Source organism: Xenia sp. Carnegie-2017, unplaced genomic scaffold (genome assembly GCF_021976095.1).
Source record: "Xenia sp. Carnegie-2017 unplaced genomic scaffold, XeniaSp_v1 HiC_scaffold_1, whole genome shotgun sequence".
NCBI classification, from domain to species: domain Eukaryota; kingdom Metazoa; phylum Cnidaria; class Anthozoa; order Malacalcyonacea; family Xeniidae; genus Xenia; species Xenia sp. Carnegie-2017.
In genome coordinates this window covers 10,335,705-10,348,351 of record NW_025813402.1, presented here as the reverse complement: position 1 = coordinate 10,348,351, position 12,647 = coordinate 10,335,705, and the positions used below count along the sequence as shown (strand labels likewise).

At 39.1% G+C, this 12,647-nt stretch overlaps 2 protein-coding genes across 2 annotated transcripts; both read left to right on the top strand.

Annotated features, from left to right (window-relative positions):
• Positions 1-6,041: 6,041 nt before the first annotated feature.
• Positions 6,042-8,291, top strand: LOC124438990. The gene is made up of 3 exons (XM_046989185.1): positions 6,042-7,169; positions 7,220-7,830; positions 7,913-8,291. The coding sequence occupies exons 1-3, from the start codon at positions 6,042-6,044 to the stop codon at positions 8,289-8,291; spliced, it is 2,118 nt and encodes a 705-aa protein (XP_046845141.1).
• Positions 8,292-8,341: 50 nt separating this feature from the next.
• LOC124438979 lies at positions 8,342-9,960 on the top strand. The gene is made up of 2 exons (XM_046989176.1): positions 8,342-8,713; positions 8,764-9,960. The coding sequence occupies exons 1-2, from the start codon at positions 8,342-8,344 to the stop codon at positions 9,958-9,960; spliced, it is 1,569 nt and encodes a 522-aa protein (XP_046845132.1).
• Positions 9,961-12,647: the final 2,687 nt, after the last annotated feature.

Below are 12,647 nucleotides of genomic sequence, written 5' to 3'. Positions count from 1 at the left end.
CTTTTTTTGCCCATAAGGTGTGCATATCTCTTAAAGAATGAATGTAAAACATAATAGTGTCAATGTACCATGACTTGTGACCTTCCTTTTGTAGCATTTCATAAATAATATCATCATGCATCCAAACAGCACCCCGAAAATGAAGAGCACAAAGGAAAAATCGAAACTGAATTGGCAAGTTTGGAAAATTGGAAACTAGAAATTCGTCACAGTCCCGATGTTTAATGTTTAAAAGTAAATCTTGAAAAAAGAATTCATCTTTGAAAATAGAAATAAACTTTACTCCAACCAATGTGTGACCTTTTTGATATACTTTTGGGGGAGTTTTAGTGTAGTCAACTTCTCTCAGCCATGCCATTAATGTTAAACTTTCTAGATGTTTTGGTCTTTGCCAATATTTTTGTACAATCTTATTGTCACATACATTATGAAACAATGGAACAACAAAGTGTTTACATCTATGTGGAGTCCAAGCAATTTTTTTGCTAGATAATGTTAGCCACATTTCTGGTTCTAATGGTTTCATTTCTCTAAGATGCCTGTACGCCGCTTCATATGGTGTAGTATGTTTTGTGTATAAAGAACTAGAGTGAAAAGCATCTTCAGATTTGCTGACATAAGAAGAAACATATTTTAGGAGTAGACCATGACCATCTGAAGTTTGTATATCCATTCGACATTTTAGTGATGAAAGCAATGTTGTAATGTAAGGTCTTAAATTGTTCTCATGTGCCTCCTTTGGATGATGTAGCAATAATACCTGTCTGTTTTCATGAGTTTTGATGCAAGTGGCATTTTTATTTAGCGGTTGAACTCCATTATCTGATTTTTGGTAGCTGTAAACAAAATATGCTGAATCTAGATCTACCCAAGGTATGTCAGCCCTTATAAAAGTGTAATCCAGTTTTCTATGTTTTCAACCATACCAACAAATGCATGTGAACTGTCCCTCGCTTCTGAAATTCAAATCTATAGAAATAGTTGACTACATTGTTAATAGATGACTTTCTTTTATATGAAAAAAAATGACTTTTCCAAGTGTTTGAATTGCTTCCACATAAATATCCTCTAACCACTTGTTCCAAAATGTGAACAAAGTGTAATGTTTCAAAAGCTGGTAACTGTGTTTCACCAAGACCTACATGGTTCTGTAATTTTATTAGCCATTGAGGTAATGGAAAGGACCATTCACTTGGAGATATTGTAACAAAAAAAGTTGGTAGTCCAAATTGTCTAACAGAGTCTAATAAGCAAAGATGTTGCCATTTCCAAAATTGTGGACTGAAAGACTTTCCATCCCATCCAGGGCTCTTGCAGGTGAGCATAATTTTCTTTGTGCTGTTGTTACTGCTCCAGAAACGGTTTTGAAAAGCCACAAATCATAGTGGAATTGCAAAGTTCAAAATTCGTCCCATAATCAGTTATTGGACTAAACACGTTTTTCATAAAAGCAACTTTAGTACTATTTCTATTTTCCTTGCCAGATAACGTGGTCTCACATAAATCCTTCCTAACATAAAGATGTGGCCACAGTGCACATTCAATTGCAAAGTTTTGTTGGGAGTCATACATGTTGAACTTTGAATTCTTATTAATTTCTTCTTTCCTCAAAGTTACAAATTGTCGATAAGATGTATTTTCATTTGACATTAAATATCTGTAGGCACAAAGCAATCTGCTCTTTTTATGCCATCAGTTTCTTTCTCGATTTTGGTTAATATGTCTTCTTTTGCCCATGTTAATCTTGAAAAATTAGTTTTCTGCCTGTATCCATTTTGCATTCGCTTATAATGTCCAAGATGAATTTCAAAAGGCCGAAGTGTGTAAATGTCACTTTGTGTAAGTTGTTTCAACACTTCATCTATTGTGTTATAGAAAGGGTTGGTATATATTGTCTCTGAACACTTGCATGTCTTATAACACTTAAGAGGGGGTTGTCTTATGTAATTTGGAAGTAACTTTTGGCCATATAGCACATGACATTTCTCACAAAATGTCCAAGACAAATGTCTCATCCAAAATTGCAAATTGTTACTTATATTTTCTCCACCAAATGTTGATGTTGTTGATGATTCAAGACAGTGTTTGTATTTTTCAGAAAACATGGCCTTATCCTTTTCTTTACGATCATGCCTACTATTACGGTCATTCTCTAACATATGCTTTCTTTCTTTAAAATTTTCGTTTTGTAAAACAGTGAATAATTGACGTTTTTTCCAAAAGTCATTACTTAAAGTTTCATTCCACTTTGCCATTTCTAATTTTTAAATAAATTAATTATCCATGGAAATAAATGAAAACAAATCTTTTTATACAGAAAAGGAAGTTAATTTACTTTCTGAAGATTGTACTCACACTTATATGACCTTGTGTTGATAAAAATTTGAAGAAAATCCTTTCACAAATATGTAAATGAAATCAAATTTTTGTAAATGTGCGAACACAACGATTATGAAAAGTCAAGTAAAAATAATTTTTCATGTACAACAAGTACATACTATAGCTTCTAAAGAGAGTACGTACTCTTAAATGACTTTTGTAAAAGAAAATTTGAAAGAAATCCGTTAAAAAATATGGAAATGTTTGTTATATCTTAAGTAAACGCAAACGGTGTTATACTTGCAAAGCCAACAATTCGTAAAAGTGAAATAAAACCAGTTTTTAGCAGAAAAGAAGATACTATAGATTATAAAGAAACTACTCACTCCAAACTGTCCTAACTGTCCAAATCATACCATTACACCTGGTAAACTGAAACAATCCGTATATTTGTAAAATTCGCGATCTCCAAATTTTTTTAAAAAAAGAGTTTATTGCATAGAAAAACTACAAATTATACCTTCTAACGAAACTACTTACACTGATCTTACTTTCTTTAAAGAATATTTGAAGAAAATCCCTTCAAAATTGTCCAAATTATACCAATACACCTGGTAAACTGAAACAATGCGTATATTTGTAAAATTAGCGATCTACAAATTTTTAAAAAAAAATAGTTTATTGCACCTAAAAACCAGAAATTATAATTTTAATAGAAACTACCTACCCTGATCTCACTTTCTTTAAAAAAACATTTAAAGAAAACCTGTTGAAAATTGTCCAAATTAGACCAATGCAGCTGGTAAACTGAAACAATCCGTATATTTCTAAATATGGCGATCTCTAAATTTTAAAAAAAAATACTTTATTTCTTAGAAAAACCAAAACTTATACTTCGAAAAGAAAGTACTTACACTTATCTCACTTTATTTTAAAAAAACTTGGACAAAATCCCTTGAAAATTGTCGAAATTATGCTGAAATATCCACTGCACTCAAAATATCGTAACTTTTCTTGTTGTGATACGCGCGATGTGAAAATCTTTCAAAATTACATTATCTGTGTAAGGTAATAAACATACTATAACAAAGCAACAATTCAAGCAATTAATATGAAATTTGATAATGTTAAAGTATGGTTATTCATAAAAAAAGCGAACTTATTTACAAATAACGTACTTTAAATTAAAGTAGAAAAAACTGGACTCTGATTTAGTTAAAATTTGTATAAAGAATATATGCGATTTCATAATGCACTGATGGAATACAAAGCTGCCCTGAAAAGCAAACAACAGAAGATAACAAAACTCCCTTTTGGGAAGTAAGTTGTACTTTAGCCATGTACATTCATGCCAAGTTTCATCCAATAAAAAACAAATGTACCTTAGTAACGAAATATGCTGTTTTTGATATTTACGTAATACAATTTATAGTAAAAATAGTGAAAGTAAAGCAGTCATAAAAACCAAACGACTGCAAATATCAAAATTTCCTTTTGGGAAATAAGTTGTACGTTAGATATGTACATGTATGGAAAAAGTTTATTGAATTCAAAAAAAATCTACCATACTAACAAACCATTCCGTTTTTGCAAATATGCATAATACAATTTATAGTAAAAATAACAAAGTGAAGCAGCCATAAAAACCACGCCAGAGCAGATATGAAAATTTCCTTTCGTGAAATTACTTGTACCTTAGAGATATAAATTATTGTCAAGTTTCATTTAATTTAAAAAAATTCTACTATAGTAACCAATTTTCGAAGCTACCATCTGTTGGATTAGGATTGAACGCCTCTAAATCAGAATCCGTGCTAGAACGCAACGATTCCTTTCTCTGGACGACTTAAGCGAACTAGAATAGAGATGCTTGTCATCTCCTGCGTCACAATGTGCCTACGGTGCGGACTATGCACCAAAACACTGCATTGATCAAAATCTAAATTTTCCAGAGCTAAATCCTTTGCAAACGACTTAAATAAAGAACGGGGTATTGTAAGCAGTAGAGTAGCCTTGTGCTACGATCTGCTGAGATTAAGCCCTTGTTCTAAGATTTGTTACTTTTTTTAAAGTGTTTAACATCCTTGTTTGCATGTTGGGAATGATAGTTGGCCTTTTTTATAACATAGGTAGGTCTTGTGTTGTTTACCTACTAAGCCTTCAAAGTGTTGGGGAAAGGGAACTGTATTATCTTCCAAGTATTAAGGTGGCCATGATAGCACCTGCTGAAAAACGAAGTGATATGTAGTTGTTACAAATCAACATGCCCTTTGTAACCACGACACATGTTTGACCATGATAAAATCTTCAAAGTAACACACATTATTATGTGTATGACATGTGTAAACATACATAACTTGGAACACAGGCTGTACGGTTATACATTGTATTGACTCTTTTGTACAATCAGCAGAGTGCTCAAATCTAAAAAGACAAGCTTTTCCATAATGCAAAAATGGTAAACGCCATAATATGAGAGCCTGTACACATACCAAGAGTGCTCAAACTGCACATGAACAGTGTGATGATATGTACATCGGCGTTGTGTTAAACAGTGATAGAACCTTCTCATAAGAATGATGTTTGAGTGCTATTGCTGCATTCTGCACGATTTATGCAACCAGCTAACATTCTTAGCGGATCAACTGACATTACGTTTAAAACACATAATTTCAGATTTTTTGTTAGACAAAATCTATATGTCATGGTTAACCACAGACACCTCTCTAAGAGGAGAAAATTGAGTAACGGTGTAGGATCGAGATGCATAGAGCTTAGGTTATGCTAATTATTATGCTAATTATTATGAAAAACAAAAAGGGACCCGTATAAAAGCATGGTTCTTGGGGTCTTTTGAGATTGAGCACAATTCATGTATAGTGGTGTATTTTTTGTACATGGATGTTTATATTTAGTGGCCAAATTACGAGGTAACGATGATTACGGCTTTAGGCCTGCTTGTCGGTTATGTTAATATCTATACTCTGTCGTTTAGAACCGTAAGTTTGACGCATTGCATTGAAATAAAGATTTATCTGTATACCGGTCGTCGTTTTAATAGTAGTTTATGTACGAGTATCTTGCTGGTCACATAAGCCTGGAATTGTTGAAGCTTATATAGTTCTCGTAATTGTTGTTTAATCGATCAGCAATGACTCAGAAACGAAAGGGTCAAGGTAAAAGTCGAAAATTAAAGGCTTATCAAAACGCGTACTTCAGCCGTCTGGCGAACAGTTAAGTCCTCCAGGTCAAGTGAGTCGAGCTAAATCTGGAGAATTCGCTTAACAATACGAATCAAGACATGATTGAATCCGCTGAAGATGACGGTAGCGAGCGAGCTGAAAGCGGACCGAACGTCGTCGTACAAAACAAGCAAGTTGTCGTTTCTGACGAGGCTTCGACGAGTTTGGGTTCGCCGGAGCGAGTAGCAGACGAACAGGAACAGGAGCTTGAACTTGGTCTAAGTCAGGTCGCTTCATTTTGAAGGATAATTCGGTTTTATCGCCTCTTGCTCCTGTATTCCAGTCAATTCTAATATCGGTAAACAAGCAGCTTCACGTGAACGTCACGCGGACTGCTCGTGCGTGGGAAAAGCCGACGCAAACAACAAATTTTGAAGACAACGGGGCTGGAGTAACGAGCGCGCTTGATTCAAAATGGGCAGAACGGTTTCGTGAACTTGAAGAATTGGAAATTAATAGAAGAGAGAGCTGAACAAGCAGATGAGGGAGGCAAGGCTTAAACTAGAGAAAGAAATGCATCAGGCGAGAATTGAGCATGAGATGGCTATGAAGAAACGGGAAATACAACGACGTCGAGATGAGCTTCGGAAGCTTGAAGAAGAAGTTTTTGGTAATGATATTGAACATCAACTGTCGGACAGGGAAAGTAGTAGTAACGCTCGTGAACCAGATAAAAACCCAGTCCAGCAACCTTCAACCCCAATCGACAGAAGCAGTTTAAGTCAGCGCTTGGCGATACCTCCTACCGGAAATTGTGTACCCCAAGAAAGTATAATAACCAGTGGAACTGGATGTCAAACTCAGCAAAGCTTGCAACGAGACAATTCGTCGCAGTTACAATATCTATTAGAGAAGCAGCAGATTACGATGGACGAAGTAGTGAAGGGATTAAGAATGCCTCAAAGGAAATACATGAGTTTTGATGGCGAACCTCGCAACTTTCCGTTGTTCATGAAGAATTTTGAAGTGAATGTCGAGAGTAAAGAAAGTAATGATGCAGATCGACTGAATTACCTTATTCAGTATTGTAAAGGAACAGCAAGACAAGCGATAGAGCATTGCATCATTATGCCTCCGGATCAAGGATACAAGCGTGCTAAGGAAATCCTGAGAAAAAACTTTGGTCGAAATCACATCGTAACCCAAGCATTCCTTGAGAAAGTCTTGAATGGACCGCCAATTAGAGTAAACGAAGCCGAGAAATTGTCGCAGCTAGCAAGAGATATGGAAACGTGTCTCCTTGGTTCTATTCAGTTAGGAAATCGGGCAAGTATCAATTCGATGGACACTCTGGGAAGGGTAGTTAGCCGCCTTCCAATGCATCTCAAGTCAAAATGGGCTGATAAAGCAAGCCATATGTACGACAATCACATCACACCAGATTTCTCTCATTTAACTGAATTCATACAATCCCGCGCAGCCGTGGCTAGTACGTACTTTGGTCAAATGATTACCTCGAAAAATGAAACCCGAAAGGATGGAACTGACAGATTGAAGAAGAAATCCTTCTTGTTTAGTGGGAATAGCACAAACTTAGCAACTCACAGCCAGAGAATATTTGACAGTAGTGAATCAAAGGAAGAAATTTATCCTGCGTACTATGCAAAGGCACACACCATCTTGAACGCTGTCACAAGTTCAGGGCTCAAAATCTTCAGCAACGACAAGACCTAGTAAAGACGCACAAAGTTTGTCATGCTTGCTTGAGCCCAGGACATTTCGTGAAAGACTGCAGAGGTGCCCGCATATGCGGTGTTGAAGGTTGTCAGAGAAGGCACCATCCTTTGTTACACTCATCCGAAATAAAGGCTAAGGATTCTAAATCAAGTGAAAGGAGTAATCCAAATCCTGAACCATCTGAAAGCGACAGCCAATCCAAAGCACTCCCAACGTCTGGAGTTGGCGCGACAAATTCATCATATAGCAGTTGTCGTATAGGTTTGCAAGTTATTCCAGTTAAGGTCAGCGCACCCTATGGTAGTCGTGTGATAGAAACTTATGCGTTCTTAGACAGCGGCTCCAACACAACCATGTGCTTAACCAGTTTAGCTGAAGATCTTGGAGCCGATTGCTCACCCATCGAATTCACGTTAGCGACTGTTTCAGGCAGCCACAAAAGTAAGGGTCAACAGTTATCTCTCGATGTGGTTGGAGTATCCACGGGCAAAGGTGTCAGACTAGATAAAGTTTGGACGACCAACACTCTTCCTGTTGCTCTAGAAAGTATTCCCACGAACACTGATGTAAAGGGTGGTCTCACCTTAAAGGCGTTAATCTAACCGATTTAGTGGATAAGAAAGTCACTATCCTTATTGGAAGTGACGTTCCCGAAGCTCTTTGCCCCCTTGAAGTGCGTTCTGGGAAAAGAAATCAACCCTACGCAATACGGACAATCCTCGGTTGGACGGTGATGGGACCTCTGAAGGAAAACCTTATCAAGAAGCTCAGATGAACTTCATTCATGTTGATCAAGCTCTTGGGTGTATGGAAAGGGAAGATGGTATGAGTTCCATTCGTCAGCAATTGCAAAATCTCTACAATTCAGAGTTTAGCGAGTCGGCTGCTGACGTTAAAGAATGTCTGTCGGTCGAGGATCGTCGCGCAAAGGCAATAATGGATAGAACTGTCAAGCTAGAAAATCATCAATATGAAATTGGTCTTCCTTGGAAATACGATGACCCACTCTCCCGTACAATAAGTCTATGGCTGAAAGGAGACTTGCTTATTTGAAGAAACGACTTGAGAGGGACCCCATACTTCACGCAAATTATAAGGCAACGATGAAGGAATACATCTCAAAAGGGCACGCTAAAGTAGTTCAAGTGGATAAACAAAATACACAGGACAAGTCACTCAAAAAACTGGTTTGGTATCTGCCTCATCACCCTGTGACACACCCGCAAAAACCAGAAAAGACAAGAATCGTTTTTGACTGTGCTGCGAAGTTCCACAACGCATCCCTAAATAATCAGCTTCTTCAAGGACCAGATTATACCAATTCATTAGTTGGTGTATTGTTGCGGTTCAGGCAGGAAAAGATAGCGGTAATGGCAGATATTGAGAAGATGTTCCATCAGGTGAAGGTTAAGCCAGAAGACTGTAATGCACTGAGATTTCTATGGTGGCCAGAGGGAGATCTATCCAAAGAACCAGTAGAGCATCAAATGACTGTTCATTTATTCGGAGCAACCTCTTCCCCAAGTTGTTGTTCTTACGCGTTAAAAGAACAGCTTCAGATAATCGGGAAGAATTCAGCAAACAAGTTGTCGACACAGTTGATCGTAACTTTTATGTAGATGACTGTCTCAAGTCTTTACCAGAAAGGAAAGAAGCAATGAAGTTGGTAGACGAACTACCAGTTTTGCTGTCTCGCGGTGGATTCCATCTCACAAAGTGGGTGTCAAATGATCGAGAAGTCTTATCTCACGTACCTAACAAAGAAAGAGCGCCATGCGTCAGCCTTCAGTTGGAGAAGTTGCCGATGGAGAAAGCATTGGGCGTTCAGTGGAATACGGAAAGGGACACGTTGGGATTCCGGGGAAGCAAATTGAAAGCAGAGTCAAGAAGAGGGATTCTATCGTTCATAGCTTCGGTCTACGATCCCCTTGGTCTAGTCGCTCCTGTCGTTTTACCAGCCAAACGCATAATGCAAAACCTGTGTCGAGTAAATCACGGCTGGGACGAAGATCTCCCAATCGAGACAAGCGAAATATGGCATGACTGGCAAAGCGAATTCCATTCCCTTGTGAAATTAGAAATACCTCGATGCTATAAACCGCACGAATTTAACAAGACAAGGAATGCGGAACTCCACTATTTTGCTGACGCATCGACTGAAGGATATGGGGTAGCAACGTACCTTCGGCTGGAAGATACCCAAGGAAGGATTCATTGTACCTTAGTTATGGGCAAATCAAGAGTTGCACCTCTTAAAACAGTCACGGTACCCAGATTGGAACTAACCGCTGCAACATTGGCCGTGAAGCTGAATAAACAAATTTGTGATGAGTTGGATCTGTCAATAAGTCAAATTGTTTTCTGGAGCGATTCAATGATAGTGCTGCGTTACATTAAGAGCGAGAACAAAAGGTTTCAAACCTTTGTAGCGAATCGATTACAAGTTATTCACGATGCTTCTACTCCGAATCAATGGAGACATGTGCCAACCAAGCTCAACCCAGCCGACCTTGCATCAAGAGGTATAAGTCTTGGTCGCGCAACAGGCCAAGACCAACAGGACTTGCAGTTTTGGTTGAACGGACCCGATTTCCTTTGGAAAGATCCCAAATTATGGCCAACGCAGCTAGATGACATACCAGACGTAGAAGACACAGATGTGGAAGTAAAGAAACCTAAAGCAAGAGTTGGTGCCGTCATCAACTCAAAGGATGCACCCTGATTCGCTAATACAACTTATCCATCGAACATCCGAATGGTACAGATTGCAGAAGTCGGTTGCATGGCTGCTAAGATTCAAACAGTACATCTTAAGCCGTTATCCAAACGGTCCAGGATTAGAAGTACAACGTGGTCCTCTAAAGGTAAAAGAGATTGAATCGGCAACCCAGGAAATAATTAAACTTACCCAACGAAGTTCATCTATCAACGAGAAAACTATGAGAGATAGCTAAACCTGTCCAGTCATCGCCGGAGGAATTGTGAGAGTTGGTGGACGTTTGGATAAATCATCGCTGCCGGAAGAATCTAAACATCCCGCAATTCTTGATTCCAGTCATCACGTTACAAAGCTCATTGTCCGGTATTACCATGCAAAGGAAGGTCACGCTGGAACCAGTCAAACTCTAGCAGCAATACGGCAACGCTTCTGGATAATAAAGGGACCTAGCACTGTGAAGAGTATAGTCAATAATTGTGTTCCGTGTCGTCGCCGAAACCAGTCTCCAGGGAAGCAGATAATGGCCCCACTGCCAAAAGCTCGTGTGAAATCTGGTGAGTACCCGTTTTCATCTGTGGGAGTCGATTATTTTGGACCTCTTAAAGTCAAATATAAAGAGGAACTGAAAAACGATATGGCTGTGTATTCACTTGCTTAGCCATAAGGGCCATACACATTGAGATTGCACATGACCTATCGACAGATTCCTTCATTCAAGCCGTATGTAGGTTCGTCAGTCGACGCGGACCGCCGAATGAGTTGTTCAGTGACAACGGGACGAATTTTAGAGGAGCGGAATCTGAAGTTAAGCAAATGTTGCAAAATTGGAATCAAGCTAGAATATTAGATCGTCTAAGAAAAGGGAATTCAATGGCATTTCTCTGCTCGAAGCAAGCCATAGCGGGGAGTTTGGGAGCGCATGATCAGAACAATCAGGAAGCAAATGCGTGTTATAATAGGAGACCGAGTTGTTGATGATGAAACACTTACAGTAATGTGCGAAGTCGAGAAAATAGTGAATGATCGGCCTCTTGTACGGCAGTGTGATGACCCTCGAGATTTATCAACTCTTACACCAAACACTCTACTCCTGCGTTATCGAAACATAAGCACAAGTGCAAGTTCTTCACCTACGGCAAATAACCCCCGAGAAATATGGAAGCTGAAGCTTATATAGTTCTCGTAATTGTTGTTTAATCGTTGAAGCTTATATAGTTCTCGTAATTGTTGTTTAATCGATCAGCAATGACTCAGAAACGAAAGGGTCAAGGTAAAAAGTCGAAAATTAAAGGCTTATCAAAACGCGTACTTCAGCCGTCTGGCGAACAGTTAAGTCCTCCAGGTCAAGTGAGTCGAGCGAATTGTTGAAGCTTATAAACGGTGACTATCAGAAGGCCTCTCCGAGAGTGGAAAAATGAGTCACGGTGACCATCAGAAGGCCTCTCCGAAAGGGGATAAATGAGTCATGGTGACCATCAGAAAGCCTCTCTGAGAGGGAGAAATAAGTCACGGTGACCATCAGAAGGCCTCTCTGAGAGGGGAAAAATGAGTCACCGTGACCATCAGTAGGCGTCTCGAAAGGGGAAAAATGAGTCACGGTGACCATCAGAAGGTATCTCCGAAAGGGGAAAATGAGTCGGTGACCATCAGAAGGCCTCGAAAGGAAAACCATCAGAAGGCATCGAAAGGGGAAAATGAGTCAAGTGACCATCAGAAGGAAAAAAGTCACGGTGACCATCAGAAGGCCGAAAGGGGAAAAAATAACAGTGACCATCAGAAACCGAAAGGGAAAATGAGTAACGGTGACCATCAGAAGGCCTCAAGAGGGAAAATGAGTCACGGTGACCATCAGAAGGCCTCCAAAGGGAAAATGAGTCACGGTGACCATCAGAAAAAAAGGGGTAACGGTGACCATCAGAAGGAGGGGAAATGAGTAACGGTGACCATCAGAAGGCCTCTGAGGGGAAAATGAGTCACGGTGACCATCAGAAGGCCTCTCTGAGAGGGGAAAATGAGTCACGGTGACAATCAGAAGGCCTCTCCGAGAGGGAAAAATGAGTCACGGTGACCATCAGAAGGCCTCTCCGAAAGGGGAAAAATGAGTCACGGTGACCATCAGAAGGCCTCTCCGAAAGGGGAAAAATGAGTCACGGTGACCTTTCTGTGTCTATCCCTCCAAGTGTTGGGAAAAAGGAATTGCTTTTTTGGTATATAAAGTGAGGTGAGTATGCTTCACAAAATAAGTACAAATGCGAAACTTAGTTTGTGCGACGTGATGATTAAGCAGTCAGTCTAATGTAGATTTGGTCTTGCTCTTTCATTCCTTTCCTGCAAAATTGTGAAAAAACTTTATCGCAGATGAGGTGATTCACTTGGTTTGTGAGTGTTCTACATTCTTTCCTATGGACACTGATATGTACTAAACTAATGTTGCGTATGGAAGGAGGTAATTCATCATGCTTCCTTCACAAACTTGCATTTGTTGTAAACATACTGCACATTGAACCATTATGGGTATGTGTTCTTGTCAATGCTTGCATCAATTGCAATGAGAGACTTTGAAAGACGTGGCAAATAGATGGATACTTTCTCTTTGTTTCGTTGAGCAATCCCATGTGAGAGAAACATAAACGAAAACAGGTTCTAGCATATATGCTGTTCCTAAGTTTATCTCAGCAATGGAAGTTAAC